Source organism: Barbus barbus (genome assembly GCF_936440315.1).
Source record: "Barbus barbus genome assembly, chromosome: 29".
Classification (NCBI taxonomy): domain Eukaryota; kingdom Metazoa; phylum Chordata; class Actinopteri; order Cypriniformes; family Cyprinidae; genus Barbus; species Barbus barbus.
In genome coordinates this window covers 22,719,538-22,746,930 of record NC_136757.1, presented here as the reverse complement: position 1 = coordinate 22,746,930, position 27,393 = coordinate 22,719,538, and the positions used below count along the sequence as shown (strand labels likewise).

Genomic DNA, 27,393 nt, shown 5'->3' with positions numbered 1-27,393 from the left:
AACATACATGGAAGGTGCACAGTGTCATTCACACAAACACTGAACACCGTCATGGTGAGACTCATTAAACTGAAATATGCAATAAACATTCATTTAACAACATTAGATGTAACATACAACCCTAATAAACATAACTGATTAGAAAAAACTAAGAAGAAACGTAATTTCAAAGAAAAAACATCAAATTCAAACAAAATTTGAAATGCAACGCAGGGAATTCTGTGAACGTCAGTTCTTACCGAACTTACCGTTAACCATTTAACAGGTTTTTACTGTAGCATTTTCACAGTTTTTTACCGTTAAAATCACGGTCATTTTTTACAGTATAGATTATAAGTAAATTTGTTCCCTGGTGTGTGTGTGTGTGAGCATGAAAATGTGTTTAGACTTGTGTGTCAGCGGGTTGTGAGTATTTATGCAATGATTTATTTAAGGTTGTTACGAAGAAAAAAAGTGCATTTATTAAACCTTTAGACTGTGCCTTGTTTTTAATTAACTGATATAAAAAAAATTAAAACCCTATGTACTTAATAGATTGCAAAAATGTTCTTTTTCTAAAAGAGAAATATGTCATGAAATTCTCTGTATTTTTGCCATCTTCCTAAATGATGCAATAAACAAGTAATACTGCTTTTCTTCTCCATTTAAAACTAGGCATCATTTCACATACATTAGTCAGTTTGAATGTGTTTAATAAATAACTTGGGGCATCAATGAGCAATAGTGACTAGATCAGGATCTAACCATATGTCTTCATTCTCCACGAGTTGATAGTACAATGTTGTCATTTTACAGTTATACATCCTCACTTTACTTCAGTATTACTTCACAAAGGTAACTTAAAACATTTAGTAATTTAAGACACAGACGTCATTTGACACATTTGCATTTGGGGTGAAATATGACCTTGCCATATATTCTGGAATGGTTTTGAGATTCATATATTTATTCGACACTTTACATCTTTGAGAAGAGAGAGATAACCAGGCAACTCTGTAAGGTACTGTTACTGTACGTTTACGGTGGAAGCCGCTCGTCCAATCAGATGTCGTTTCGAAGCAGACTCCGCCCCCAGTAGAGATCGAGCGCCTGTTGTTTCAGTTGATTTCAACAGACCTGATGCTGCTGCTTCCTTCACACTGATCTGCTTCAATCATACGGCGTCGCCAGCGTCAACAAAATTCATAGAGTCTGTCTTCAGAAAGCTTAATTTATTATTATTACACACGTGAGTTTTGAGGAAGAAGAACAAGTAAGTGATCTAAACGTTGTTTTTTGTCTTTCTTAAACGGAGCCTGTAAAACAGACATTATTTTGTCGGAAACATTTCCTGGTAAATGAATATCTTTTGTGTACAATAAACATATAGAGTTTCGTGCGTATAGTTAGTGTCGTTTTAAGCTAGTTTTAAATACAGACAGCATCAACACAGTTAGCTAATTTGGTGTAATGTATAACTCCGTTTTAGAAGGATCACATTTGTTCTTGGTGTTGGGTTTCCAGCAGCAGGATGGTGAATGAGGGTCGCAGGGGGTCTCATAAGGTGGTTCCTTCATCAGACCAGGATGGCACAGGAGCAGAAAGAGCCACAGGAGAGGTGCCCTTCCCCAGTAATGGTGAGACTGAATCACTAAACATAAAGACCTGATCCTTCAAGTGCAGAGTATTCAAATTAGGCAGATGCAAAACATTACGATTCTAATGAAGAGAGTTTTTTTTTGTTAGGTCTAATGTAGGTCTTTCAACTCTGACCCACTGGAATCAGTTGCAACATGTTTCACTTAGTGTCTTTACTATTTACGTTGCTTGTACTACTTGTACAACCCATCATTTGTATGACTCTGTCATATAAAAGAGTGCATACCTTTGATATTATTCATTTGCAGGCTCAACAAGAGATTTTTTTTTTTCCCTTTTGCCCGGTCTGTGTAGGAGTTTTCAGTGAGGAAAATAATATAAAAGATTTTTATGTGGTAGAAAATAGGTATATTATTAATTAATTAATGGTTTTTAATTTGCAATAATAACCTTGCGTGTATTGAGCTGTGTAATCATATATGCATTAAAGAAGAATGAGGAAACAATGGCCACATGACATATTCATGTTACGTTAATGAAACCACAGGTTAATTCTGGGATGAACAGACTGCCATGTGATTTGCCGTGTGACCTGACTGAGAAATTGCCATGTCCTGCCCAGTACTGTTATCAATGATGCAGTCATTCCCATTAACTCTGACATGATGACACTGCAAATTCTGTGGAGTAGTGTTTCATTGTGCAACCTCACTGTCAAATACACTCCCCTCCAAAAGTATTGGGACAGTGAGGCCAATTCATTTATTTTTGCTGTAGACTGAAAACATTTGGGTTTGACATCAAAAGATGAATATCAGACAAGAGATTTACATGCCGACTTTTATTTCCAGGTATTTACCTCTGGATCTGACACACAACTTAGAAGATATCACCTTTTGTTTGAACCCACCCATTTTTCAAAAGTATTGGAACAGATAGAAGTGAAAAAGACTTAATATTTAGTTGCAAATCCTTTGCTTTCAATAACTGCATCAAGCCTGTGACCCATTGACATCACCAAACTTTTGCATTCTTCTTTTGTGATGCTTTCATCACAGCCTCTTTCAGTTGTTGTTTGTTTTTGGTGGTTACTCCCTTCAGTCTCTTCTTTAGCAGGTAAAATGCATACTCTACAGGGTTTAAGTGTGGAGATTGACTTGGCCAGTCTAAAACCTTCCACTTCTCGCCCCTGATAAACTCCTTTGTTGTTTTGGCAGTGTGTTTTGGGTCATTATCTTGCTGCTTGATGAAGGATCTCCCAATCAGTTTGGTTGCTTCTTTCTTAAAATTGGCAGACAAAATATTTCTGTAGACTCCTGAGTTAATTTTGCTGCTGCCATCATGTGTTGCATCATTAATGAAGATTAATGAGCCTGTCAAAGAAGAAGCGATGAAAGCCCAAGCCATGACATTACCTCCACTGTGATGAGCTTGGATGTTTGGGATCATGAGCAGATCCTTTCTTTCTCCAAATTTTAGCCTTTCTGTCACTTTGGTAAAGGTTAATCTTTGTCTCATCCATAAAACTTTGTCCCAGAATTTTTGAGGCTCATCTCTGTACTTTTTGGCAAATTCCAGCCTGGCCTTCCTGTTCTTCTTGCTAATGAGTGGTTTGCATCTTCTGGTGTAGCCTCTGTATTGGCGATCATGAAGTCTTCTGCTAACAGTAGATTGTGATACCTTCATTCCGGCCCTCTGGAGGTTGTTGCTGATCTCACTTACAGTTGTTTTAGGGTCTTTCCTGACAGCTGTCACAATGTTTCTGTCATCAACTGCAGTTGTTTTCCTTGGTCTACCTGTTCAATGTCTGTTACTTAGTACACCAGTGGCTTCTTTCTTCTTCAGGACATTCCAAATGGTTGAAATGGCTATGGCCAATGTGTGTGCAATGGCTCGGATTGATTTTCCTTCTTCTCTCAGCTTCACAATTGCTTGATTTTCACCCATAGACAGCTCTCTTGTTTTCATGTTGGTTACACCAACTATAAATGTAGTTTGAACAGGCAAAACCCAAATCTGAAACTGAGTGTAGACATTAATTATTGTTTGAATAATCATTGTGATAGGACACACCTGGGCAACAAAATACACCTGTCAGTCACATGTTCCAATACTTTTGCTCACATGAAAAATGGGTAGGTTGAAACAAAAGGTGAAATCTTCTAAGTTGTGTGTCAGATCCAGATGTAAATACCTGGAAATAAAAGCCGGCATGCAAATCTCTTGTCTGATAATCATCTTTTGATGTTAAACCCAAATGTTTTCAGTCTAACAGCAAAAATAAAGGAATTGGCCTTACTGTTCCAATACTTTTGGAGGGGAGTGTAGATTCAGGTTAATGCTTCACAGTGTAGCATTTGAGTTAGTGTTAGTGGTTAGCATATATAATTTTAGGGTTTTCATATACTGTATATACCGTAGACACTCTGTACACTGTAGTGCTTTTTGTCAAAAGTCATCAAGTTCTTCACTTACTATTTATTCATTACCTCGTAGAATACTCTCCCATAGATTGAAATGAAGACATTGCATTCCTTTCTGTCTTTCTTTTTACTGCATTTTAAAACTATGAATTGTAATATATTTAAGTCTAGTCCATTCATTGGCTATTGGCTTTGACGTATGTATCCATCTATCCTAATGTGAAGTCTCTTTTTCCTAAATGAAAGTGACTCTTTTTTAGTCTTTAATAATATAGCGATGACATATTTGTATTTACACTGATTAGTAAATAGTGTATCTTCATTTGGTGAAAACCTGCGGCCTACAGACTAATGAAATAATGAATTTGTTTTTGATTGTATACATGTGGTGGCTTTTTTGATGGCATCTTGATCATTATGAAATTAGTTTTCAGTGCTTTTTAGAGCATCTTTGTGAGGTCAGTGTCCTTATTTATGTTACTGTTGTATGAATCGCCATCTCTTCTGTTTGCACTCTAATGGATGCAGGTATTCTGTTTGCATTATGTTAGATTAGTGGTATGGTAACCAGGAAACGTGTCCAGAATGACCTGCTCCATCTGTGTATAGTTGTGAGCATTCATGAGGGAACTGTACTGATGTCTCATTTCAGGAACAGTGGAAGTGGAGCACATTATCAGCGCAAAACTACAGCTGAAGAAGAAAGCTGAGGTAGGATGGCTCAGAGGCTTTCAGTACTTTTTTCTTGTCTTAAAGGAAATCAAAGATCAAAATAATGAAGGCAACAGTGTTAAATGTCATATGTGTGCAAATCTTGTTCTTTATTATTGTATTGTAACAGATTATCAGTTTTATCACAGATTATCTGTATTATCACATGTTATGTCACAGATTAAAAGATCCTAAAAGTTCAAGCGTGACCTTTGGTTTGACAAAATCCTTTCAGTGATTTAAGTGTAAAACTGACCGAGCTTTTGTTTTCTTTAGCATCTCTGTATGTTTGTTCTACTTTGTTCTAGTTCATCAGGCTCAATGAAAAATGATGAAAAATATTTACTTTCTGTTAGTGGGTTAGTTAAATGTGTTGCTTACAGTACATGACAGGCAGTCTTGCAATGTAATACCCCTTGAATGCACATGAGTGTTCACATCTTTCATTTTAATCTTTATATATATATTGTATATTTTTATACCTATATTTATACTTTATATAATTGTATTTTATACACATAAATGAATAATATAATATTACATGTTTAGCATTTAAATTAAAAACTGACCTTGACATACTGTCTACAGATTCTTTGTGAGAATATTTCTTTTTTTTTTATGATTTGCTGGCCACATGACAATAGATTTAAAATATCAAAGTATTTATTTAATATTTTAATATTTATTATTTATTGTGTATTCAAATCATCATGTGAAATTGTATAATTTATTACTGAATAATTTAATAGATTCAGACTAAAAAATATATTTTTAATAGGTTCAGACTAAAAAGTATTAATTTGACTTTGTTTTTAGGGATCAAACATTGTTTTGCGCTGCTTGATGTAAGTGCTTGTAAAGGTTACAGGAAGTGTAGGCAGAATAGGGAAGGATGCGGTTGTCAGCCAGGGGCAGTGAGGTTTGGGAAAATACAATGTCCTTGTTTGAAACACATATATCTTCTAAAGACTTCCCTAACAAGGACATCTTGTCAAATGATTGAACTTTAGAATTTATTAGAATGACCGACTTTGATGTATTGCATCATCAGTTCAATTTCAGTTCAGTCTGTGACCGAATTTAGTATCCGTAAAAGTTTATTTGAGATACAAGACCTTCATTTGTCTCCATGAAGAGCAGCTGCAGTCAAAAAGACATGACCATGACAGCTTGAGTTATCACATGAGACCTGATTCTGTGGCGGAATTACTCTTATCTTACGGATATGATGTGTTGCGCTTCATAAGACCTTCTGCAAACCTTCTGTTCTTGTTCGTAAGACCCTCCGTAGAAGAGACTAGCTTTTGTGTCTTTACTGTTTTGCTGTTTGTTTGTTTTTCAGCATTTGAAGGCAGACCTGATGAGGCAGTTTGACACTCAAGTCGATGAATTCATGGACAGTCTGATAGAGGAGTCTGCCAGTCTGGGTTCGTCCCATGTGAGCACAGTCTTTCCTCTCTCAGATAAGGAGAAAAGCAAACTCAGGTACTGATAGCATGCACAAACCAGATCTCATTCTCTTCTCTTTTACTGTCATTCAAATCTGCTTGAATTCACTGCATTTATGATTTCTTTTTCATTGTCTGATCTTATCACATGACTAGCATGCCAGTCTATCAGCTTAGTGCTTTTATCTCATATTCCTTTAGCCTTTTTCTCTTTTCTTCTGTTGTCTAACCCTTTTTATCTTCCTTTCTGCTCCTGTAGGCATACACGACCTTCCCAAGGCCAAAGCAAGCAGTTTGTGATCCGTCGATCCCTGTTAGAGTAAGTCATGGATGATCTTGCTGATATGTGTAAAATCTGAGATTTGTTTCTGTCTGTGGTCAAATTAGCTGACCTTAATAAACCTGTTTATTATAGCACAATTTATGAAATGTAAACTGTTTTTTGAAATGCAGTTTTTTTGTGTGTTAATTTAGTGTTTAATTAGGAAGACGAGAATCATTGTTGTACTGCTTATGAATATTTGTAAAGTAATTGTGCTTATTACATGATTTTTCTGCAGTGATCTGTTTGAGGTGAACCACATTCGCACCATCTATCACATGTTCATTGCCCTCCTCATCCTCTTCATCTTCAGCACGCTTGTCGTGGATTTCATAGATGAGGGCAGGTTAGAGCATTCACAGTTCACAAACACTTTTGGAATCTGTTTTGCTTCAGTTTTGTAAGCTGCAGCTTTGTTTTAAATGTTAAAGCTTTGACCTTGCCAACAGTGTGGTTTCATAAATGCATAATGGTTTTGTTTTTGCCAAAATATGAGGAGAATTTTGTCTTCGCAAGCACAATGTTTGCAAGGTCTCCTAAATTAATGAAAAGGAGCTCTGAAACTATTCAATACATACTTTTGGCTTGTGTTAAAAATACATTTCTGATATGTGTTATAATTTTGAATAGTTTTAACTCCTTATGTTATTTAAATTGATTTTCATGTTTACAGTTAATGTATTCTAGCTGGTGTAAGGATAAAGTTATGAAATAAATTAAATGTTCATTTGTGATTGTGTGAACAAAAAGAATGAACAGATCAGTGATTTTACCAGACTGAAATATAATGTTTTGAGAATTGAGAAAGTAATATACTCTTAACTATTTTGTTAAAATTATTTTATATATTTTATTTTTAGGAATAATTTGATGGTAAACTAATTTAGTTTCTTATGTAATGTGATTGGACAGCCTAGGAAAATTATTTAGCAATATCAGCATAAGCTAATTAATATTAATGTTTCAGACTTCTTCATATAGTGATATCAAAACCCAGTCAGAAATACATGCAAAAAGTGTTTTCTCATTAGTTTATCATGTACATGTGTTACTTGGAGTAAAGTAAATTGTGTAAGCCGCAAAAATCTTTCTTTCTTGCCCTCTCTAGACTGGTGCTTGAGTTTGATCTGTTGGTGTACGCGTTTGGCCAGTTCCCCCTAGTGGTTGTCACGTGGACGTGTATGTTCCTGTCCACACTTGTGGTTCCGTATGTGTTGCTCAGTGTCTGGGCTAGGGTTTACCCCACGTCAAACCATCGGGCCTTATGGACAGTGCTGGCCGGTTCTCTCTTGCTGCTGTACCAGGGACTGTGCTTGGGATTCCTGCCCACATATGTGGTGCTGAAGAACGGCCTTCCCCCTGCTTCATGCTTCATACTTATTCTAGAGCAGGTACTCTGTAACCATAGCAACAGGATTTGTTTTTATATATCACTGATTATTGGATGCTCTGTTTTCTGCTTTAATGTGTTTATTTGAATTTGATACTAATTAGAAGTCTAATAATATTTGAAGGTGTTTATTTTAATTTCACTGCTTAATCTAGTTGTTGCTGTTGTTTGTTTTAAACAGGTGCGGCTGATAATGAAGGCTCACTCTTTCATCAGGGAAAATGTGCCAAGAGTGCGATCCTTAGAACGAAACAAAGCAAGTAAGCTCCTTACTTGGATGTTATTAACTTCACAGAAATAAACTGACAAAAACTTTCACCACCTGTCTTTCTTTTTTTCAGATTCGTTAGCTGTACTTCAATTCACCCAGTACATTTACTTTCTCTTTGCACCCACCCTGATATACAGAGACAATTATCCACGGTAAGAAAATATACTTATATGTATAAATTAAATATTTCATATACACAAACACACATACACACATACATATATATATATATAGTGCCCTCCAAAGGTATTGGGACAGTGAGGCTAATTCCTTTATTTTTGCTGTAGACTGTAAACATTTGGGTTTAACATCAAAAGATGAATATGAGATGAGAGATTAACATTTCAGCTTTTATTTACAGGTATTTTCATCTGGATCTGATACACAACTTAGAAGATAGCACCTTTTGTTTGAACCCACCCATTTTACATGTTACCAAAGTATTGGAACAGATAGAATTAACAGATTAAAGTAAAAAAGACTTAATATTTAGATGCAAATCCTTTGCTTTCAATAACTGCATCAAGCCTGTGACCCATTGACATCACCAAACTTTTGCATTCTTCTTTTGTGATGCTTTTCCAGGCTTTCACCGCAGCCTCTTTCGGTTTTGGGGGGTTACTCCCTTCAGTCTCTTCTTTAGCAAGTAAAATGCATACTCTACAGGGTTTAAGTGTGGAGATTGACTTGGCCAGTCTAAAACCTTCCACTTCTTGCCCCTGATGAACTTTGTTGTTTTGACACTATGTTTTGGGTCATTATCTTGCTACACGATGAAGGATCTCCCAATCAGTTTGGTTGCATCTTTCTGTAAATTGTCAGATAAAATATTTCTGTAGACATCTGAGTTAATTTTGCTGCTGCCATCATGTGTGACATCATTAATGAAGATTAATGAGCCTGTCCCAGAAGAAGCGATGAAAGCCCAAGCCATGACATTACTTGTGTAATGTGTACTATAACACCTGTGTATACTGTGTTTCAGATGAGCTTGTATGTTTGGGATCATGAGCAGATCCTTTCTTTCTCCAAACTTTAGCCTTTCCATCACTTTGGTCCATAAAATCAGTCCATAAAACCTTGTCCCAGAATTTTTGAGGCTCGTCTCCTATTCTTCTTGCTAATGAGTGGTTTGCATCTTCTGGTGTAGCCTCTGTACTTTTGTTCATGAAGTCTTCTGCAAACAGATACCTTCACTCCTGCCCTCTTTACAGCTGTCACAATGTTTCTGTCATCAACTGCAGATGTTTTCCTTGATCTACCCGTTTGAGGTGTGTTACTTAGTACACCAGTGGCTTGCTTCTTCCTCAGGAGATTCCAAATGGTTGTACTTGCTATTGCCAGTGTTTGATTGATTTTTCATCTTCTCTCAGCTTCACAATTGCTCGTTTTTCACCCATAGACACCTCTCTGGTTTTCATGTTGGTTACACGTCTAACTAACTATAAATGCAGTCTTCACGGATCTGAAAACAAAACACACCTGTCAGTCACATGTTCCAATACTTTGGTAACATGAAAAATGGGTGGGTTCAAACAAAAGTTGCTATCTTCTAAGTTGTGTATCAGATCCAGATGAAAATACCTGTAAATAAAAGCTGAAATGTTAATCTCTCATCTCATATTCATCTTTTGATGTCAAACCCAAATGTTTTCAGTCTACAGCAAAAATAAAGGAATTGGCCTCACTGTCCCAATACTTTTGGAGGGCACTATATATATATATGTATTTATTATTAAGCTAAAAGTTTTAGCAGTGCATTGGTATCTGTTTTCATAGAAATAGCATGTATAAAAGTAATAAATAAAAAATATACATATATTTTTATTCCGTTTTGATTTCACTTATGTTACTTTGTCCTTGTAGAAATCCATGTATTCGGTGGGGTTATGTGGCTACAAAGTTTTCGCAGGTGGGCTCTTTAAAAGAGTACATGTTTAAGTTGTGATTTTTATGAACATTTATGTCAAGACTTGGTAAATGTTATGTTGAAATCTTGAATATGTTTTTTTCTGTGTCATTCCAGGTGCTCGGGTGTTTGTTTTATGCATATTACATATTTGTGCGGCTGTGTATCCCTCAGTTCCGCAGTATCAGTATGCAGCTCTTTGACCTGAGGGCAATGGTGTTGTGTGTCTTCAACTCTATACTGCCAGGTAGAATGTCAACAAGACAGCCACTTTTTAATTTAGCACATCTTTAGATGCCTTTATACTGATAAGATGTCTACACACTGAAGAAGACACAGATGAATAAAAAAGTGCACAAATTAATGCAGTTTGTGTAATGGTGTTGTCTTATATCAATAGGAGTGCTGGTGCTTTTCTTGGCATTTTTTGCCTTTCTGCATTGCTGGCTTAATGCATTTGCTGAAATGCTACGGTTTGGAGACAGAATGTTTTATAAGGTAACAAACAGCACCAAAATGTGTCCTGTATTTAATTTTACAAATATAGACCCTTCAATCTTATAGGCTTTATACTGCAGTGTTATATTTCATGTTCCACATGATCAAATTTGTTTTATTGAAGAAAAAAAAAAAAAACAAGATTAATGCTTAATTATGTTGCCATTTTACAATTGTTCATTGAATAATGTGCTTTTTCTCTAGGACTGGTGGAACTCCACTTCATTTGCTAACTATTACCGCACATGGAATGTTGTAGTACATGATTGGCTTTATTACTATATCTACAGGGACTTTCTGTGGGTAAGTCATTAGTTGAAAATGAGCACAGAATATAAGATAAATGATTCTAGTTATTCTTTATTTATTGACTGATTGATTATAATTTATATTCTATATAATTACTGTAAATAATTGTTATACAATTGTTTTTAGTGCTGTCAAACGATTAATCGCATCCAAAATAAAAGTTATTGTTTACATAATATATGTGTGTAGACTGTGTATATCTATTGTGTATATATAAATTCAAACGCATGTATATATTTAAGAAAAATATGTTGTTTATATATTAAATATATTTTTATATAATATAAGAATATACATATATAAACGTAAATATTTTCAAAATATATACTGTGTGTGCATTTTTATATATAAATATACACAGTACACGCACATATATTATGTAAACAAAAACTTAATTTGGATGCGATTAATCGTGATTAATCGTTTGACAGCGCTAATTTTATTATATATATATATATATAATTGGCTATATGTATACGGTATATAATCACTTAAAAATCATCCAGGAATCACTGAAATTCATTGGTGTAAACAGTGTTTCAGATTGGACCTTGGCGATGGCCCTATGTTGTGCTGTATTTCAATAAACAATCTATTTTTGGTTTATTTGAGTGGACTCTGGAATTTGTGTGAAATTGTGTCCAAACGTGCATCAAGCTAAACCAAGTGTGATCATCCATATCTAGATGACACAGAAGCGATTCCGTGCAGCGGCCATGTTGGTTGTTTTTACTGTGTCTGCTGTGGTGCACGAGTACGTCCTGGCCATCTGCTTTGGCTTCTTCTATCCCGTCATGTTCTGCCTCTTCATGTGCTTTGGAAGTAAGAATCTCATTTATTACAAGAGTATGTCCCTGCTGAAAAAAACTGATAGTCTTAGCTGGCTTAAGCTGGTTTTACAGCTGACCAAGCTGGTGTTTAGCTGGTCAGCAGCTGGTCTACCAAAAACCATCCAAACAGACCAATTTAACCAGCTTGGGCAGGCTGGGATGCCAGATAACCACCTAGACATTGGTTTAAGCTTCGGTTAAAATGACTCTGTTTTATGACATAACAGAGCCTGAATATGAAAGTCTCTAATGCACTCATGTTTCTCTTAGTGGTGTTTAACTTCGTTCTTGATGACCGGAGAAAAGGGCCGATCTGGAACGTGATCATGTGGACTGCGCTGTTCTTGGGTCAGGGCGTTCTCATCTGCCTGTACTCTCAGGAGTGGTACGCGCAGCGCTTCTGTCCCATTCAAGAGGTAAACAAAGTGCTTGTTCTTGGTAGGTTCATCTAGTTTGTGAATTTATTTATATATTCGTGGTTTCTTTTTGTTTCCTCAGCCGTCTTTCCTAGATTTGCTGAAGCCTCGATCCTGGACTTGTACTCCACAGACTAACACTGCTGTAGATGCTCACTAAAGCCACACCACCAGCCTCCAGATGAATCAGATTTGTTCGGAACTTTTTTAGCATTCTAGGTATTGCACTCTGACCAAACAAAGTGAAAAGTGACAATCTTACAGGACAATGAAGAGGCCTTAGATATTTAATATTTATTATAACACCCATAATAGAATGTAGAATGTCTATAATGTGCATTATGAATATTTCTTTGGTTCCTTTCAAATTCCTAGTTCGCATTTGAAAATCTATTTTAGGTTATGTCTGATCTGGCTAAAGAGATTCTATTTTTAGAAGCCTCTGATGTTGAGAAGTTGAGTTGAGATCAGATTATACAGTAAATGTGTTTTGTTTACTGCCACTTCTTACATAGTGTTTGATATTGTGGTGTTATTTCAGTACTGGAGAAGCCATGGAACATTATACATGTTGTACATTTTAACCAGTTTGTCTGGACTACACAAAATTGTAGAATGTTTACGAGCGGGGTTGCGAACTCTATAACCCTAGTGGATTTAAATTATGTGCCATACTGCTGTGAAACACAAAAATAGTTTACTTCTTACTTTTTACTCCTAGAGTTTTAATTAAAATGACTTTGATTTGGGGGAAATTCTCCTTTCTGCCAGTTTTATTTATTTTAGTCCCTGTTTGAAGAGTTGGACTGATAGTCTGGACTTCATGTTTTTTTTTTTTTCTTCCCTAGAGCTAAATTAATTAGATACTAATTTAAAAGCCATGCTTTAGGAATTATTTATTACAAAATAGGGTATCAGATTTTTGGAAATGTTGAGGTTCACTCGTGATCATTATTACTAATGGTTTTCAAGCACAATCCCTTTGTTAGTTATAAATTATGATGTACTCTGCCATGCAGCGGATTTATAAAAAAAATAGTAATAATAAAGTCTAGGACATTTTGAATGGCATTTATTAGTGCAAAGAGTTTTTAGTGAATTCTCTACTATTCCACAAGATGTTTGAGATTGTATTATATTTTAAAAACATACCTGCAATAACTGTGATGACCAGCAGGTGGTGAAGGAGAGTTGAATGTTAGGACTACTGTATATCTGCACACAGCATTTCAAATTGTTTCTTTATGGCACCTGCCATGTAAATGTTCCTTTGTCATTTCTAGAATAGCTGATGACTGTAATTTTCATCACAAAAAAAGTGATCAATATTTTGGAATAATCTAAACCGATGCCCTATTTTTAAACTATGAAATGTTCAGTGCGTAGCCTGTACCAACATGCTCTGTAATGGACAAATAAACAGTTTAACTGACTATAATTGTTTGCTTGTATGCACTATGTACCATTCATGTGATATCAGTATAATATATCCGGCTAATATGTTTCATGTGAATTGACCACATAAAATCAAACATGAAAAGTTAATTAAAATATAATTTCTTTACAGATGAAATCATGTTGCAGAAATGAAAGATTATTATTTTAATATTTAAGACTATTACCCCCAGTTTCACTTACAAGGCTTAAGCTAGTCCCAGACTAAAATGCATGTTTGAGCTGTCTCAACTGAAAATATCTTGTCAGTGTCATTGTTCTGTGATTCACACATTAATGTTTTCTTCGAAGGCAGTTTTGTAAAAGTTGCTTAAATATCTAAATTTAACTAAGGCATAGTCCTGGTTTAAGCTAAGCCCTGTTTGTGAAACCGGGCCTTAGTATACTATATTTTGCCATTGCTGTTGGTAGAGCTAAAAATGTATTAAATTAGGAGCAAAACATAGATTATGCTATATTAGGATTGCCCTACTACATATGGGTGTTATCAATATTTTTAATTCATTTTTAATTTTATATTTTCCACTTTCTAGTTGGAAATTGTATTCATTTTATTTTTATTAGTTTTTTTTTATATGTTTCCATGATTTTTATTTTTTAGTTATTTTAGGACATTAAGTTAAACTAAACGAAGGTAAGAAACGTGTGTGTGTGTGTGTATAAATAAATATATATATATAATTTTTTTTTTAAGTAAATGTTTTTTCAATGGTTTTAGTTTACTATAATAACCCTGCTATCAAAGCATATTATCGAATATGATATTGATATAAGTGAAGTAGCATTCTATGCTTTATATTGCACTTCAATAACAACTTTTTGTTTTTATTATTGTACTGTTTACATTACTCAGTTATTGTCCTGAAGATGTTATTCACTATATAAGTGAACAATTCTCTTAATTTTGCTTATGTTAATATTCATGTATTAAAAAGAGAGGATCTTTGGCATCACCGTGATGATGGTGTGCCGCGCTCTCCGTCATTGGCTCGTGCAGCGCACGCCACTGATTCTGCGGTAAAGATGGCGGCGGCGGAGGGGGCGCGCAGCGGCTGGAGCAGAACGGAACGACCCCAGACGGGTCCACTTTAAGAGAAACAGCGCTGGGGGCAGGGGGATCGTACATTCCTGTTTAACAGTGCCGCTTATCCGGTGCCGTTTGGTAGAATTTAACGATTAGACTGTGCGTTGTTAGCTGTTAGGTGGTGGGTGGGTTCTCTCGCTCTCTCTCTCACACACACACACACACACTCTCTCTCTCATACACAGATTGCTAAGCTAAGCTAACGGAGCTCGGTCTGGTCCGGTAGAGGAGGGGTGACCAAGAAAGGGAAGACTATCATCCCGAACAGAACAGGCCGTTGTCCCGCGCGTTGTTCTTTGGGGGATGTGAGCGGTCCAAACGGACGGCGGGTCTTTCCACAGATCTGTGTTATTTTCCCACCCAGAACACTCGCAGGATGGGACAACAGGTAGGCCGCGTGGGAGAAGGGGCTTCCGCGGGGATCCAGACCCCACCGCAGGGGCAACAGCAGCAGGGCAGAACCAACCGAGCCAGCAACTCCGGGAGGAGACCCCGAGACGGCGGCGGCGGCAGCAACATCAACATCACCGGGACTCCACTGGGCAGAACTGCCGCCGCTGCAGCGAACATCATGCTGGATCCTGGAATCAATGTTTTCACCTTGCATTCAGGTATGAACACATTCAGGTCTTCGTTGTGCATGTTTATTGCTTTGAGTCACTGCTAACTTGCTTATCGCTGTCGGTGAAGTATGGAGCTGCTCTCCGGTTTAGATGGATCCGTCAGGATCGGCGGAAATACTCCATGATTATCAGGCTGTGCTGCAAAATCTAGTGTGCTGCCTATCTAGACAGTGCTATTTTGACATCACGAATGAGTTCAAACACTTATTTAACAAATTTCCTTTGAATTTTGACATGGGTGAGCACTGTTGAGGCAGACCATCCTAAAAATGTAACAACTTAAACTTGTTTCATCCTAACAACACGCACAGCAGAGCAACATCAAGACAACAGTTGATTTTTTGGGAATGTCTGTGGTGTTTACAGATCTGGTAGAAGCAGTTTGTGAATTTAACATGGGTTTTGTAAATAGTCAAGCATGGTCAGTGTCTGGTCCCCTTCCATTGGGACCTTTCTTTGTAGAGTATAACCGTGTGTTGCTGTAATTTTTAGGTTCGAACCCAGTATGTGTCGATACATTTAATAACAACATTGTACCTATACCAAGATTGACTCTCACTGAAATTAGTGTATTGTGAAACTCTTGATTGGTTAAAAGCATTGTCAAAATGACAAATTAGTGTGCTGTCACTTAAAACTATCCAAAATATGCTTCTGAGATGTATCAGCGGTACTGACAATGTTTACATCTTCTCTTTAAGATGATCTTGTTAAAGCTATAGAAATATTCCTGTGGAAATGTATTTTTAAATATAATTATATGATCTGAATATGAGAAAATTCCACATGACCACCTTAGCCCCTATAGTGTAAATGTATATTTAAAAATGCTGCGCAACTGCATTAAACGGCATGTGTAAAGACACAATTGCCACTTCAGAAGCGTTTCTGCACCACCTTTGCAGTGTAAATTTGCCATTTGATGTTGACGATTGTGGTTGTTTAAGGGCGGTAACTGAATTGAGAAAGGGAAGCTCAGACACAATGCTATCCTAACTGTAGAAATGCTATCTGATTGCTGTTATTTGATAGGGACTGGCAGTTATTGTCTCTTATGAAGCACTTGCTGCTGGGAAAGCCACCGCTTTCTGGGATTTCGCTTGTGAGTGATTTCACTGACTCATTTGTTTCAGGCAGTAACACAAAACACATATTTGATCGTAATACTGTTTGTCTGGCATTAATGTGTCACACAGATTTATCTTTTCATAAATCTCATGTTCCAGGTGTTGTTGGGATTATTGTGACTGTGGCTGGGATTACATTAACTGTCGAGACATAATCTTGGATGGTTTTAGATGAACAGTGTTGTCTGTTGTCCATTACACAGGAGCTGCATTAAGTCTCTATGAAGCGTTGTTCCCAGTGTTGGTCTCTTCTCCACAGGGTGGGTTGATGAATGCCAAAAGAGGAGCTTGTCACATCTTGACAGTGAAACCCTTCGGCTGGAAACACTGACTTGTGAGGGCTGCAGATGAGTTATTTTTACTCTCATTGCTTATAGTCGGACGTATAGCTGTGGCTGAAAGTCATCTGAATAATCAGGATAATAATCGTAGGGTTACAGGCCTGATTAACTACCATGATCAACTTCATCAGACACATCTTATATCTGACACTGAAGTCTGTTAGAGGGAGACTAGGACATTTTAGGAACATCTAGTCTGTCTAGACTCTAGAGGAAAGATCTGAATTTGAGTAATTTTCCTCAGTCAAACCAGATTTTTTGGAACAAACACAGATTTTTCTTCCTGTAGCACAGTTAGTTGGAGTGACTAACATAAAGATTTAGAGGTTTTTAGAAGATTTAAAGGATGATGCGGAAAATCCTGCCCTCACATTTTGTTGTCTATCTGTGAAATTGCTTTAATAGGAAGTCAGAGCCTCATCTGTGAGGTTAAAGAGATATTTCACCTTAAAATAAAAACATGTTGTTGTTGTTTACATATTGTTTCAAACCCGTATGCTTTTAGTTTTTCCTATAATACTACAAAAAGATCTGATTTGTTAATATGAACTAACAATAAGCAATACTTCAGCATCATTTATTAATCGTAATTTTCATTTGATCATTTACTAATTACTTCTTTAAAGCAGAAGTTGGATGTTTTCATTAATCCACTGTAAGATAACATGAATAAACAATGAATAATTGTGTTTTTATTAACTCATATTAACAAAGATTAATAAATGCTATGAAAACTCGTTGCTCATTGTCAGTTCTTGTTGGCTAATGCATTAACTAATGAGAACATGTAAAACATTATTGCAAAGTGTTAGCCTACAATTTTTTTCTACGAACACAAAATATCTGTCGTATACAGTGGCATGCGAAAGGTTGGGAACAACCTTTAAGAATCTGTGAAAATGTGAATAATTTTAACAAAATAAGAGAGATCATACAAAATGCATGCTATTTTTTTATTTAGTACTGTCCTGAGTAAGATATTTTACATAAAATATGTTTACATCTAGTCCACAAGACAAAAAAAAATAGCTGAAATTATTAAAATAACCCCTTCAAAAGTTTGGGAACCCTTGGTTCTTAATACTGTGTGTGGGTTACCTGGATGATCTACGACTGTTTTTTGTTTTGTGATGATTGTCCATGAGTGGGTGACCAATATATCAATAAGATGTGATATTGTCTGATAATTGGCATTTTTTAAACGACCAGCATCAGCTGATAAGTTTTTCTGTTTGGCCAAGGAGTGTCAGAATGGTACTTATTTTTTGTATATCTTTTTATTTGTGAAGAATCAAAATTTTCAAGTTTATTCTTTTATATTGATTTTTCAAATTGTTTATTTCTAATATAGTAAATATGTTAAATACAAAATATTTATCTTTAAAGGTAATGTTTGATTTTATATATTTAAATCGACCATCTGCCACCCTTATCTGTAATATAGCAGCATCGGCCCTTAAAAAAAATCTATATTGAAAAAGAAAAAAACAGCATATGATTTTGGAGTAAATATGAAAATATTTTCTTTTCAGATGAAATGTGAAATTGCTGAGGGTTGCAGAATCACTGTAGAATTCTCATTAACATTCTGTTACAACATCAAAAGGAAGCTTTCTCACTGTTTGATTTTGAAACTCTGCAGTGCGGTCATCACTCAGAGTCTGATGACTATGAAGAGGCATAAGGGGAGGTGGACTGCTCGATTTCCCAAATCATTTTGGCCCAATAGAGCATTCGGGACATCGACAGATGACTCATTTCAAGCTCGGAGCGAAATTCTGTCAGATCCAGTAGAATATTCATCTCTTTTCTAACTAGTGAAATTCCATCGGAAGCGACTGTGACGAATAGCTCTTAATTGACCTGCGTGGTCAGACGGAGGGATAAATGAATAAATGAGTGGTCCTGTCTACGTCTCCCATCCCCTGTAGACAGCCAGTGAGTCAGCCTGCTGCCGTTCTGAGGTCACAGGGCCAATTCTGCAATCTTTTTATTTATTTATCAATCCTGTACCAGTCGGCTTTTATTATTTCAGTAGGGTGGTGCAAAGTGCTGCCCTGCACCTAATGTAGTCCAAAGTACCCAAAACGATTGATTTTTAGAGCTCAGAACAGTGTGGACCTTCAGTTGGCACATTTTCAGAAGGCAAAAAGTATAGAAAATTTGTCTAAAGCTGTTCCATCATTTTATATCTATGCATTTCCAAGCCACAACAACACTTTGTTCGTTCACAGTTAGACACATTTAATACAATGTTGATATTTTGCAGTGGCTTCAAATGAGACTCATTTAATGAGAATTCAGTCCAGACTGACTGTTAAAGAAATATGAGAGAACAGCATGGATGGTTTTGAGTGAAGTTATGGCTTTTGGGCTGTATGTACATCATCATTTTGTTTCTGGTAAGCAGGCATAGTGCTGCTGTAATTGAGTTGTAATTGTGTTACATAAATCTCTGTTTTATCTTTGAATGGACAGCAGCACTATGACACGTGTGAAATTCCCAGGATGTAAGATGATAGGAATTAGGGAATAAATTAGATTAAACAATCCATTTTTTGATATGTGAGAGAGATTGAAGCAAAACAGCTGAGGAGAAGTTTTATAAAGTAGTCTCAGACTTCTTTCTGACTCATTGTGAAGACTTGATGGGACTCTCTTGGCCCATGGTTCAATTGAGTTGTTGTTGCACCACTAGAGGTCATTAGAACACCTTTTTGGCACTAGGCTCAAACAGAGTACCGGTATCAATGTTCATTTCATAGTTTTTTTTTAAACATGTCGCAGTTGTCAGTTGTGATTTGGATACTCATCTTGGTGTGAAAGTGGGTGCCTGTGCTCTCCTAGCCACCCGCTAATCCTGCTTCATTTTTAACAGCCTTATCCGGTTCCATCCTCTCCTTGCATCCTTATTAAGGTCTGGATTAGATGACACACTGGAGTAATTCTTGTATGTTGAGGCAGTGATGGAGATAATGAACTCTTCAATTCAGTGTTTCTCCTTTGCCGTTCCTTGCAGATCAGTGGTTTTCAATGTTTTTCTCTCTAGGCCAGTCATAGCTGGTTAGCCATTTTCAGCTCTTTTGGCCCTGTTTTGATGTGTGATGATGCAAGTGAATCAGTGCTTTGAACTGATTCATTGAAACAGGCAATTTTAAAGAACTGATTCATGGAAATTAAAACAATTAAAAGCATTTTTCTGCACTTCACTGTTTAGAAAATTAAAAAAAAATCTTATCTGGGCACTGAAAACTTCTTAAACTTTCTTTTTAAAGCCTTCTTTTTATCATGTAGATCCAATCAAGATTTTTAGACATTTATTCAGGACCTGAATTTCTTTTTTGAAAATGAATTCCGTAACTCTTGTGAGAGAGGATTTTTTTAATTTGAGGGGTGGAAGAGGGCATTCTTTAGACATTTTTCAAAAATATATATTTATCTCATCTGAACGTTTGATCATGCTCTGCATTTTTGTTTTGACAATCGTGCAATTGTTGCACAATAGCTTACACACATCACAAGCCTGATTTCATGAGCTGTATGTGAGATGGGCCTTTTACACCTGGTTCACACACACTCCGTCTGCAGTGCGTATGCGGTCCATGTGCGGTACATAAGCGGTGCAGAAGAAGCACGGACTGCACTGTAAAAAAAAATCCAACTTTCGAAAATTTCTATTAACCAGTGTTTAAAATAAATAAATAAATAAAGAGCCTGAACAAAGAATTTTTAGTAGAAGTCAGTTAAATTTTCTGTGTGAACTGAACAAAAATACTCTAAACATGTCACTAGCAAAAGTTGTTTTATTTACCTTACTTGTCACAACATAAATGTTCTCCCAACTTTTAAAATTGAGTCATGAACAAACTATTTTACACTGAACAATATTGCACAATTTCCCAGCATGCATTGCAGCTTGAAAACATTTTATGTTATGTATTATTAAAATATTATCATAGTTTAAAATTTTACTAGCTTAATTTATGCTGCTGCTGCCTTATTTATTTTTTTACAGTGTGTGCTTTCACATGGGAGTCTGCTCCTGATCCATGGCTGTTTACTAACACAACATTTATCCATTATTTTGATTTCAAATCCAAACATTGTTACTTAAAATGCTTTTTCAGCATTGTAATACTTTTTTACACAGTACAGTAATGCAATCTTTCATAGATTTGTTTAAATGCAATAAATATAAGAAACACATTATTCAATGCTTTTTGCATTTACTCCTATATTAAGTTGCACAAGCAAGTGACATAACATTTAAACTACTTTTCTTACGTTATCACAAACATTCTAAATTAAAACTTACCACTGACAGAAAGTCAGCTCTACTGCCTTTTCTTTGGCATGTAAATATTTCACAAGCAATCCTGCAGTTCATAAAGAACAATGCGCTGTCACTTTAATTCAGCGTGTTCAGTGGAAACGAGTACTGCACTGCCGGGCCGCAACCGTGTGCAGTATGAACGCTCTAATCCGTTAACATAAGGGCAGAAAAAATATGCACCGCATACGCAATGTAAACGGTGTGTGTGTGTGTGTGTGTGTGTGTGTGTGTGTGTGTGTGCGCGTGCGCGCGCGCGCTGTGAGTGTGCATGAGAACAATCTCCAGGAGATCGCGCGAGCGCTGAATGGTTTAAACACTGGCAAGAATTTAAGAAACTGGCAAGAAACTTTAGTGACGATGCGACACTCGATTGTGCAAATGATAATTACTGTCAACTGTGCAGCGTGCAGCTCGCTATAGTGCAGACGGGATGTGATTTAAAGTCATTTGCGCATTTTGAGAGAGAGAGTGCGTGCGGTGATTCTCTCACGCTGTTTGTGAAATTGTCTCACAGAAACTTTTCAAATTGCTTTATAAGTTATTTAATGAAGAAATAGGAATTGTACAGCATTATAATTATTTCACCCGCGCCGGACAGAGACTGAGAAGGTGCCGCTGCATGTCATGCCAAACCTCTCACATCAGCTTGAGATTGTTTTTTTGAGATCGGCCTTTTTAGAGACCAATGCGGTTATCGGTAGCCGATCAATCGGGAGCACCCCTAGTTAAAATATCTCAAAATATTTCTTACCCAATAAAAACCCTGTTTGGCCTTTCATTCTTGGTCACATACACATCAAAGTAGTTCTAAGGAATCTCAGTTGAATCACATCAGCAATGCGTCTGTAGCCTGTCTGAGCGCTATGGTATGTCTTGGAATGCAGAGTGAGTAATCCCACAATTCAGTAGTGAAATCCAATGGGACAGAGAGGAGATTAGGGTTAAATCCTGGAGACCGGCATTATCATCAGAGAGAGAGACGGGTCCTAGCATCTGCTTAGTTCAAGTGTCATTGCCCATTCCCTTTCCCAGCCTTTGTGCATTTTTATGTTGTTATTGTGAATGTTTTTGTTTATTTCTCGTGCGTCATGTTCACTTCATGGGACGTTTCTGAAACTGAGTGTTCTGTTTGGTATTGATAATGGACGTTTGAATCAAACGTGTTATGATCAGTGAAGTACGGCATAATTAAATCCACTGGTAGGTTTGTCAACACCCAACAACCATGGTAGTTAAATGGACGACGCCTCCTTGGCGCTATTGAGGTCATGATGCATGTTCAGACAGGATCTTCACAGCCTGCCAACACTTCCTGATTGCAAGACCACTTGGCTGATTCAATCCATCCGTCTCATTTACTCTCCATAAACTAATGGGTTTAGCCCACCAGGCTCATTAAATACTGAAGGCTTAAGCCGTCTTATCTATGAGACTGAATTAATGCAGTCACCCTCACCTGGTGACGTGGTTGGCTTAACCACCACGGTTTAATTTCCTTTGAGAATGTGTATTTTAAAGCTTTCGTCTTTAAAAATGTATTTCTCACATCCTGTATGCAATGCAGGCCCTGTAGGTGTTGCTTGGTTAAGCAGGCTTTTTTTAGACCTGCACAAAGAGGTGTATTATTTTTGTGTTTATAGACATTTGTCTAACACTAATAATTAAAATGTATTAAACGAGTGGTTAGACATTACCCTATCAACAATTTGGGGCCTGTAAATGTTTTTTTTTAAATGTTTTTGAAATAAACTCTTATGCTCACCAAGGATGCATTTATTTGAATAATTATATATTTTTTTTTTATTATTTGTGAAATATTATTACAACTTAAAATAACTATTTCCTACTTTAAAACATTTTAAAATGTAAATGTATTTCTGTGATGTCAAAGCTAAATTTTTGAGCAGCCATTACTCCAGTCTTCAGTGTCCCATGATCCTTCAGAAATCATTCTAATATGCTGATTTGGTGCTAAGAAAACATTTCTTCTTATCAGTGTTGAAAACAGTTGTGCTGCTTAATGTGATACAGTTTTTTCAGGATTCTTTGATGAACAGAGAATTCAAAAGAACAGCACTTATTTGAAATTGAAATGTGCTGTCTGTTACTTTTAATTGAATGCATCCCTGCTAAATAAAAGCATGAATTTCTTTAAACAAAAACCTTTCTGACCCCAAAATGGAATGGTATTGCATAAATAACAAACATTTTCATGATGTAATTCTATTTCATCAGTGCCTATATGGAATGAGCAAGTTGGCTGTTAAGAACGAGAGGATGAGGCTGCTGTGAAAATTTCATCAGATATGGAGGATATGAGCATTCTGACGCATTCTGTGCTACCCACTCTGTTGTGGCAACCAGATCATCGGTGCATTAGATGTGTGTAAGCTGAGGTGGATGTTATTCAGAGGGAGCAGCCGCAGGTCTGGATGCTATCTGCACAAAAAAATGACTCAAAGCAAAGACTGAGAAATAGAGGGCAAGGATTGATAGAGATTAAGGATTGTCTGATTAAGTGTGTAAATATGTAAGTCTGTGTAAAGTCTTTTTCATTGATGTCACATCTTGTCATCACTGGTTACATTGCAGTGTTAACTAAAACCTCACTACAATCTAACACTTTTTGTCGCTGTTATTGTTGACTGCAGCAGATAAAAGATAATGCGAAATTATGCAAATATCACATTGCTCTAGTGAAAAGAACTTATAATTTCATAGTTTCATCCAGATGGGGCTTGAAAGTGTCTTGAGGTGGCGTTGTATGCCAAGAGTATGACATAGAGTATGCCAAGTTCCATCAAACGTTTGTTTCAGAAGAGTAAGAGCATGTTTAAAGGGAGCTTGTGTCAGGTCAATAAAGACAACGCTGACACCACAGGGTGAAAATATTGATCAGGTGTCAAAACCGTGTTGCTTCAGAAAACCTCCTTCCTTTAGGTCCTTGTGTTTGCGCTGGCTTGTCAAGCTTGGTGTTCTAGTCTTCTGATCCAGCATAAAGGAAAAGAGGGTCCCCGGGAGAAACATTAAGCAGTTCCACAATGCTACAGTAACTGTTCAAAAGTTTGGGTTTTGGAAAGAGATACTTCTATTCAACAAGGATGCATTAAACTAATCAAGTGACTGTAAAATTTAACTTTGCTATCAGAATATACAATATTGCTGTTTTTATTGTATTTTGCATGAGACTTCTTTTAAAAACATTAAAATAATCTTACCAACCCCAAACATTTGAACACTAGTATTTTGGCATAAAGGGTCTGTAAGTTTTGAACAAGATAGTGTAGCATAACACAAGCTCATGTCTTTACATGTGGATGAATAAGATTTAAACCGAAATTGTTGTTGTAAGTGAGGATGTAAATGATGTAATACGACTGTCTGTTTTTGTAGTTTGTTAAATATAAAATATTTGATCTGATTATTTAATATATTATAGTGTTTAGTATTTTATTATTTGTTTAAATAAACCATTATTGAATTGCATTTAGGTTACCTCTAATAGTAAAAGCTATTAAAAAGTCTGTGTAAACAAATTAATCATCTAATCATTTGGCATTAGAATTACATTCTTTTCCAGATATTTCTTCCTCAAAGGAACTAAAAGAATAATTTATTGGCTGTTAAGAACTGGAATGGGAATTGTTAAATTCATTTCTAATCCCTGTTCACATTCAGTTAATTGCATAGTAATTTCGGATGTTCTCTCTTTCTATTGTAGTTTGTCTTCATCAGATTGTCTGTTGGCCTGTAATACAGCACTAGTCTTTTCAACTGGAGAGCCATTTCCTGGAAAAGAGGAACAGACTGACTGAGAGGGGAGACAACTGTGCAATTGTTGTTGCTGAGTACTTGTGTTGGATCCTCATTGTGAATGAACCGGATCTGTCCTTCTGGTTATGTGGGCCCATTGTTTGAGGAATCATTGTTCGGTGGTTCCTCTGTTCACGCACATAGTGTAATTATTCTGGGGTTATTTATGGCCAGATAGTTTTGTTTTGTGCGGGATCTAAAAATAGGCCTCATCCTGCACCACATGGCTTCTGCTGTGATGTGCTGAGCGCTTTCAGATAAACAGGTGAGCATGTGCTGTCATTCCTAATGCAACACTTCACCAGCGCTCTAGGGTGTAATGGAGTTTCTTGCCTCACCTCTGAAAGCTGAAGTGTGGTTTGTTCAGTTTCTAAATACTTTCTACTAGAAGATGACAGATGAATTGGTTTTGCCAATTAATCGGCACTGATAGTTGATTGCTGGAACTCTCGGTTAACGGGCAAAAATCTATGCCGATAGTTTTTCTGGGTTGTGTCCATTGCTGAAGCGGCTAAGAAGAGTCTGCTGTCATTATACAGTGCGAGAGCAGTCTCTAGAGGCAGAAGTCACTGACACCTTTTGTTGTTTTTATTATTATTATTCTGCACAGTGCGGGAAACTTTAGATGCGGATTTAAATAGGGATGCACTATATTATCGGACTCATATCGGAATCGGCCGATAATGGCTTTAAATGTAAATAACGGCATCGGCCTGATATGAAAAAGTCTGCCGATATGTCTTGCCGATAAGAGGAATGGGTTAACTCGCATGTGCTCAGGGTGTGCTAGTGATTAGATTACATCAGCAGTGTGGCTAATTCTTGAAGCAAAGTTTTGTCTGAATGACGATTAGATTGACTCTTTTGGATTGCTGCATTTAATCTGTGAATGCACGTACAGAATGACACGTTCGGTGTGTGATAGTGCAGCGGCAGCCTCCCAGGGTCCTAATGCCCGTTTGGTCAGGAGTTTTAATCTGAAGGGGGCGCTGTTAGCCTATTTCTTATTAAATTAAAAGTAAAATAACCTACACCGTACATAAATAACATTTAGACTGTTTTTCTGATTAACTAAAGCAGTAATTGATGTCATAAAATGATGAGTATGTTTTGATTTAATGGTCAGAAGCTATAGCTTACATGGGAAAAAACAAAAAAACACAAACATGACACTTGTAAATGAAATAATTTTACACTGATTTATTCATTAATGTGTAATATGAAGGGGTGTGCGATATTGAAAAAAATTATATCTCAATATTTTTGGGGATTTTTTCGATAACGATAATTAGACGATTATTGATTATTGAAAATGAAACTTTCCTCAGGGCTGCGGAAAGGGTATGGCACAAATCACAAAATCCTACTGACCTTAATTTATATCAATCACTCCTCTCTGACTTCTCTGCTAATGTTTCCACTGCTAAAAAGACATACTATCATGACAAAATGAACAATTTTGAGTCCTCCTCCTCCTCCCCCTCCTTCATCATCTCTAACAGCTGACGACTTTGCCACATTCTTTATTAATAAAATTACAAACCTCACGGCACAATTTTCCACACCACAATCTATCAAACACATCTTACCAGCAAACATACACTTCCTTCACATCCTTCTCTCCACTCTCTCAGGCAGAAGTCTCTAAACTCATCCTTTCCAGTCATCCTACTACCTGTCCGCTTGATCCTATTCCATCTCATCTCCTTCAAGCTATTTCTCCTGTAGTTGTACCTGCATTCACTCACATCGCTAACACATCCCTTCACACTGGAATTTTTACCTCCGCATTTAAACAGGCTCGTATAATTCCACTTCTTAAAAAACCCACTCTTAACCCAACTCTTTTAGGGAACTATAGACCGGTTTCCCTTCTTCCTTTCATTGCAAAAACACTTGAACGAGTTGTGTTCAACCAAGTCTCTGTCTTTCTCACACAGAACAACCTCCTGGACAGTAACCAATCTGGCTTTAGAAGTGGACATTCGACCGAAACTGTCTTCTTTCTGTTGTTGAAGCCCTAAGACTTGCAAGAGCGGGTTCCAAATTTTCATTACTTATCTTGCTGGATCTGTCTGCTGCTTTTGATACGGTCAACCATCAAATTGTCAACCCTATTGAGAAAGGGCATCTCAGGAACCGCACTCCAGTGGTTTGAGTCTTACCTCTCTGATAGGTCCTTCAAAGTATCTTGGAGAGGTGAGGTATCCAAGTCGCAACATATAGTTACTGGGGTGCCTCAGGGCTCAGTTCTTGGACCACTTCTCTTTTCTGTCTACATGGCATCACTAGGTTCTCTCATTCTGAAACATGGCTTTTCATATCACTGCTATGCTGATGACATTCAACTCTACCGCTCATTCCATCCTGATGATCCGACGATAGCTGCTCGCATCTCAGCGTGTCTAACAGACATTTCTTGCTGGATCAACCTAGCTAAGACAGAACTGCTTGTAGTTTCAGCTAACCCATCGCTTCATCACAATCTCACCTTCCAGTTAGGCTCATCTAC

At 36.8% G+C, this 27,393-nt stretch overlaps 2 protein-coding genes across 2 annotated transcripts in view; both read left to right on the top strand.

Moving 5' to 3' along the window:
• Nucleotides 1-1,103: 1,103 nt before the first annotated feature.
• LOC306849276 (sterol O-acyltransferase 1-like) lies at nt 1,104-13,538 on the top strand. Its single transcript, XM_079384199.1, has 16 exons — nt 1,104-1,252; nt 1,504-1,616; nt 4,654-4,712; nt 6,055-6,197; nt 6,420-6,479; nt 6,721-6,828; nt 7,591-7,873; nt 8,054-8,132; nt 8,214-8,295; nt 10,010-10,055; nt 10,170-10,299; nt 10,453-10,550; nt 10,755-10,853; nt 11,546-11,681; nt 11,960-12,105; nt 12,188-13,538. Exons 2-16 carry the CDS (start codon nt 1,511-1,513, stop codon nt 12,263-12,265), a joined length of 1,653 nt encoding a protein of 550 aa, XP_079240325.1. The 5' UTR covers nt 1,104-1,252; nt 1,504-1,510; the 3' UTR covers nt 12,266-13,538.
• A 1,036-nt stretch (nt 13,539-14,574) lies between these two features.
• abl2 (c-abl oncogene 2, non-receptor tyrosine kinase) overlaps nt 14,575-27,393 on the top strand; it is a 30,243-nt gene continuing 17,424 nt past the window's right edge. Inside the window, exon 1 of the mRNA XM_079385236.1 lies at nt 14,575-15,255. Within this exon, the coding sequence (XP_079241362.1) occupies nt 15,021-15,255 (235 nt within the window). The 5' untranslated portion in view covers nt 14,575-15,020. The remainder of the gene's footprint in view (nt 15,256-27,393) is intronic.